General features: G+C 34.9%; 1 protein-coding gene across 1 annotated transcript in view; it reads left to right on the top strand.

The window, feature by feature from the left end:
* Positions 1–4,928, top strand: part of ARMC4 (armadillo repeat containing 4) — a 167,702-nt gene extending 162,774 nt beyond the window's left edge. The window contains exon 20 of the mRNA XM_026652132.1: positions 4,488–4,928. Coding sequence (XP_026507917.1) covers positions 4,488–4,601 — 114 coding nt within the window. The 3' untranslated portion in view covers positions 4,602–4,928. The remainder of the gene's footprint in view (positions 1–4,487) is intronic.
* The last annotated feature ends 1,072 nt before the right edge of the window (positions 4,929–6,000 follow it).

The raw sequence follows: 6,000 nt of genomic DNA on the forward strand, positions 1-6,000 counted from the left end.
CTCTAGGCTCCATCTGATCTCTCCCTGACTTCCCAGTCTTTCTCTGTCTAGTAATAGATTTAATTGAAAGAGGTAGCTCATATTTTCTTCTGATTAGAAGAAGTTGAATAAATTTGTTCAAAAAGGATGAGAGAAACAGAAAAGGAATGGTGTTGAATGTTCTGTGTGTAGAGACTTCTTCATTCTGTTGTTAGAAGGTCTATTTGTCTTTCACGTTCTCAGGATGCTGAACTGTTGGGTATGGTGGTCTCTAAAGTATCTGTTTTACCTCGGCCATGAAACCCTTGTCCAGTACGGTTGTTGTGCCCTTGCATGCTGTTTTGGATCAGCTGAAGAATGTATGGCAAACACTTCACAGCTACCCCTTTCTGAAAGGTGACACCAAGAGAAAGTATATTCTCCCTGAAAATGCTGCCTCCTGTGTCTCCCTCTGCCCACACAAGACTTTGGTAGCTGAGATGGCCATGGCCAGAGCAAAGAAGGTGAATATACACTACTGTGCTCCAGAACCTTGATCTTAGGCACCAAGATATTTTTGGATGAATGATTTACTAGTGTATCAGTGCTTATGTTTGCATTTTTTCTGTTTTGATATCCCTTGAGCTACTTAGTCTCCAGGGGTCAGAATTCTGCCAAGATGGTATCTTCAGAGAAAGGAGAATTACTTGAGCTTTGTAACTGCTTCACTGAAGATATCACCTCTGCAGAGTTCTCATTCACAAACACATCTCTTCTCAGAGTTTGGAGGGCAATCTTTAGAAGTGGTGTATATCTTTACAATTTGATGTTTGTATTGTGCTATTTGAGGAAATAATTTCTCAATCAGTTTGTTTTGTGATTGGCTAAGATTTTCTTTGAGGAGCCTTTGCTTTTTGCTTGAGGGCAATTGGAGTCCTTGACGATGCACAATTACCAACAGAGATGTTGTGGCTTACACCCTGACCCATTATTGCCGCACTAGGGACCAAAAACCTTAGAGCTTGATGCCTGTCTTGTGCGTGAGAGCACAAGACTCAGCAGTCAGAATCCTGTAAGAATATCTTCAGATTAGCAGAATTACAAGGCAAGTAATTTCCCATTATGCAGCCTTGGAATCTTGTATTATTTTAAAGCTGGGCTAGCAATAGCAAAATCTTCTCTATTGCTATGACCATCTGGATAATTGAGGCTGTGAATTATTCTTGCTTTTAGAGACCATAAATGATGTGCACACTCTGTCTGATCTCCAAACATCTTATGTTTGTGCTTATTTGCTGGTATGATATGCTACCTATGCCAAATTTGCTTGGACCTTTGCCTTAGAATATAAATACCAGCCAACAAAAATGGAATCTATATAATATTGAAATTGCCTTCTCTTTTTGTGGAAAGTGCCTCTTACAAGCCAGACAGACACATTTATACCACCTGCCTCTTTGCAGCCTCTGACATATGTTAACATTTACATGTGTCAGAAAACAATACCTGAACAGTAAAGAGAAAGGATGCATGAAGTTCAAGGGCATTGCATCTGAAAAAAAAAGACAAGTTATGTTGCATTGATGCCTTGGAAGCCCAAAAAGTCTTCTTGGACTTGTCAAAATGTGTGTAATATTGTGACTAGAACACCCCAAATCACAAGTGAATTGAACTAACCCTGTGAAACAATTTACTATTCCACTGAAAAATAGCAGGCAGGACAGCAATGACCTATGAACTTGTTACCATGCAACAAAGGGATACATTTTTTTCACATGAGGCAAAGATAATAACAACAACGCTTAGCTAAAATCCTCAAATTTAAGTGCCAAATTATGTCATTAGATACCTAAATTGAGACATTCTGGGTTGTGTGCTGGTCACCTCTGCAGTGACTCCGAGAGTAGGATGGGGGAGAGAAAGAACTAGAGGTTCTGCTGCTATGTGTCCTCCACCCCCACAGAGGGCTACCATAGTGGCCTGTGGTGGGAGGATTACTTCTCCCTATACACACTATGAAGATACTTAGAGCACAGCCTGGTATATAGGGTTTGTCTATACAGTGGCAGTTCTGCACATATGTCACCATTTGTTGATGATTTGGAAGAACAGCAAATTGGGAAGTGATTGATCCTTGCCCTGCCAAAGTCAGAAGAAAAACTCCCATTGACTTCAGTAGAACCAGGCAAATGTTTTTATGATGGACAGTATCATTGAATAGGTTTATAAAAATTGATGTTTATATTATTTATTACTAATCTTACAATCAAGTAACAAAATAGTGTGCATTTTAAAAAATCTTGTGTACTCAGAAACAGAAAAGTGAGTGGCTGAAGGAAAAAATAAATAGCATGGAGCTGAGGGGCTATAGGCGAAGCACATTTTTGTATATTTGCTACTAAATAATGTACCTCCAAAACCACTAATTCATCATAACATCTGGTGACATGAACTAATCACCATTCCAACAATGGAATTATTATGAAAAGTTGGGGTTCATCATTCATTAAAATAAAAAAAGCCTTGCACTAGGTCTGTAACATACAGACTGTAATTACATAAAGTATATGGTTTCTTTGTTCCAAAATTTCAAAATTATGGCTTTACCAAAATCACCGTATGTACGGTACATACATGCATATTTTGGGTTTCGAATCAGACACATGACCTTTACTCTATAAGTGTCACAAAAAAGTTGTGGCATGCCCAAGGGAACCCTTTTTATTTTGACAGTTAAAGTTGATCACAATTATGACTTACTGAAGAAAAAAAAAATTAATAGGTGATATATTGTAATTAGTAAGGAAGAAATTTCTTTATCAACACCATTTTTTAAAAAACTACCTCATTTAAGCTGTCTTATAAGAAATGCATTCTGTTTTTGTACTACAGAATGCAGTTTTATCACCACACACACACGCGGAGCCTGATCTTGCTCCCATTGAAATAAATGACAAAGCTTCAGATGACTTTACTGACAGCTGGATCAGGCCCATAGTTTGGGAACAGGTAAAAATAAGAGTGTATGGTATAGATGCAAAGCTTTCTCATACAATTTTCCCATCAGTTTTAACTGTTTTTGAGCAAATAAACAACATATATATCTTTCTGAAGTGTTCACATCTTAAGAATTCTGATCTACTGTTCATACATATGTAAATTCCATTAAAATTGATAGGAGTTATGTGAAAACTTTGACACAAGAATTGACCCCTACTGACACTTAATTTACATAAAGCCTTTTTTTAACATAATTCAAGAATACTCACGGCAGCCTTTCGTAAGTTACTTATAGGGGTCGAGGGGTGAAAAGTGACTGGCAAGAAGCTTATTTTGTACATTTGTCTAACACAAATACTTCCTTAAGTATAAAATGCTTTGATCTTCATAAGCAAATGCTATATGTGTGCAGCTGTGACCCATGCCTTACAACTGCTGGAAGGTTAGAGAAAGGTAGCATATGAATTTGATATCTGCATTCAATTTATGCTTTTATATTTAGCAGTTCATAATTGTATGTAATATTTTAGCTGTATGAAAAATATGCACTGGAGTTGAGTGATAACAGATTTCTTTGTGGTTTGACTTAACATTGTTTGGGTGAATACAGAATCCTAAGTATTGCAGACTGAAAGTAGGGGTTTTAATTAGAGCTGTCTGTGCTTCAAAATACCTGAACTCACATTACGGTTGGCAGATTTCCAGAAATCTGAAGATTATGTGGAGTTAATTTGAGCTAAGCAAGAGTCTTCTGTTTTCCAGTGTATATGGCTTATTCAGTTGCATCACTGACTTGCAATACAGTACAAATAAGGAAATAGAACTATGATCAGTCATTTGCTGATATGTAACAATGTTTTATCTATAAAGATCCAATTTTATCACCCTTATTTTGAGTAGTGCCTTATTCAAAGAGAATTTCCATTGAAAACAATTGGACTACACAGAGTAAAGTTCTACTCAACTTGAGCAAAGGACAGAATCTGCCCCTAAATTGTTTTATTTTTGAAGCGTAAGTGTCTAAAGAATTACATTTTAAGATTTGGATCCCTCAACTAGATGAATGTGGGTGGACTGTTAGTGTGGTTCTTCTTGGGTACAAGGGTTCATCCACCTGGATCCAATCACAGGAGGAAGGTCTGAAACAGAGCACATGGCTACTTTCATAAAAAATCTCAAATATGATTCGTTCTCATAATTTAGCAAAGAAAATTTTGTAATTTCAATGAAAATTGTTCTGCAAATGAGAAAAAAAATCCAAGAGAGAACCCAAGATGAGAAAAAGCAGTATCACTGTCACCAATGTGACAGAAAATATAAGTCAGGATTCCTTATATGAATTGAACTAACAAGATTTGTATTATTTCTTAATTTAAAATTCAAAAAGTCTTCTTATTTGCATATATGAATGTGTTAATGAGTGTGTGTATACATATGAATATATGTGTGTATATATGATTTTAAATTTAATTCAATAATTTAATTTCAGTGTATTCGTTTTATTTTTCTGTCTGATTTTATTTTACTAGCTTCTACTGGGTATGGTGGGCTCTACAGATGAAACCCTACAGGAAGCAGCAGCTGGTTGCATAGCAAACATCCGCAGATTGGCTCTAGCTACAGAGAAGGCAAAATATGGTTGACGCCTCAACCAGTTTTACTGGCTCCCATGTTTTACACACTGCAAGACATTTGAATATGTAACTACATGGACTACCTAAGAAACATTTATGTGAGGATATTTTAAAGCCTACTATCTAATTAAAATACATGTGTTTAAAAATGGAAATGTACTTGATAGTGTACTCATTCTGTATGCTTTTAAAAAGTTTTTCAGTTATTTTATCATCTAAAAAGTACTTAAAACACATGAAAATAATTGTATGAGTTCCAGGTTAACATCATTAACTCTCAAATTTAAGATATGGTTTTGCATTTGATGAAATTGTAATAAATACATTTTTTCTTCACTGTGTGTGGCTTACAGTAATTCATGATTGTCTTGAGCAATTCCCTTTCTGCTAAACCTGTCTAATCATCCTGTCATTATGGTTTTGCCTGTTTGATCACTTGCAATCCACAAGAGAGGACTGACTGCAGATGCACCAATTTCACATCTGGTATTACATAAGTACTGCAAACAGCTGGAGCTGTAGACCTTATTCCAAGATTATCCCAAATTTCCTCTTACTAGCACCAACATCAAACAAGATAATATTTAATTAGATAAGTAATAGATAATACATGTGATTAACTCAATAGATAAAATTCACAGCAGTAAATTAAGAAAAAATAAAGATGAGTGAGCATTTTATACTAATATTGTTATATTTATATATTATAAATATAATCTCTCAGGGATTCAACTATTCTTTTAAATTTAGAACAACAATGTTTGAAGCACTTTGTTATTTTACATAAAACTATCTTCAGAATTATTGACTTTCCTTTCAGTAATCAAGTTCTTTATTTTAATGTTTTAATGAAATATAATTGGTATTGTAGATTATAGAACAATTGTTGAAACACATTCAGGCAATTAATTAACCCATGAGTAGTCCAGGTTTATGCATGTACTGTGCCCCGCAACCTTTATAAGCAGTAGTATGAGACTGTGACCCTGAATTATAAGTGCAGACAATTCTGTCATACCTGAAAAAAAAATCTTAAAATAATTGCATTTACTGTCAAGCATTTACTTCTGAATGAATTGTATTACTATACTTTTCAATGCTGATGATTTAAAGTACAGCACATCCTAGTCTAGAAGCTACTGTGTCTATTAAATTTAATTAATTTCCCCTGTGCCTTGTGATATAAAATTGCAGCTACTGAATGAGGTTGGCTTCTAATGGAGACATTCTTATAAACCCCAATTTTTTCATATTTATTACTTTCTTTTAAATGTATCCACAGACTCATTAACTATAGCTAGATTGGTGTAATATAGTTGTTTCTCATTTTATTAATTAAAAAAAACAATCAACATTCATTGCCTGAAACAAACAAAATGTCTTGCATCTTGAGCTGATTTTAGGTTTT

The sequence above is a fragment of the Terrapene carolina genome, unplaced genomic scaffold (genome assembly GCF_002925995.2).
Source record: "Terrapene carolina triunguis isolate 2854851 unplaced genomic scaffold, T_m_triunguis-2.0 Scaffold111, whole genome shotgun sequence".
NCBI classification, from domain to species: domain Eukaryota; kingdom Metazoa; phylum Chordata; order Testudines; family Emydidae; genus Terrapene; species Terrapene triunguis.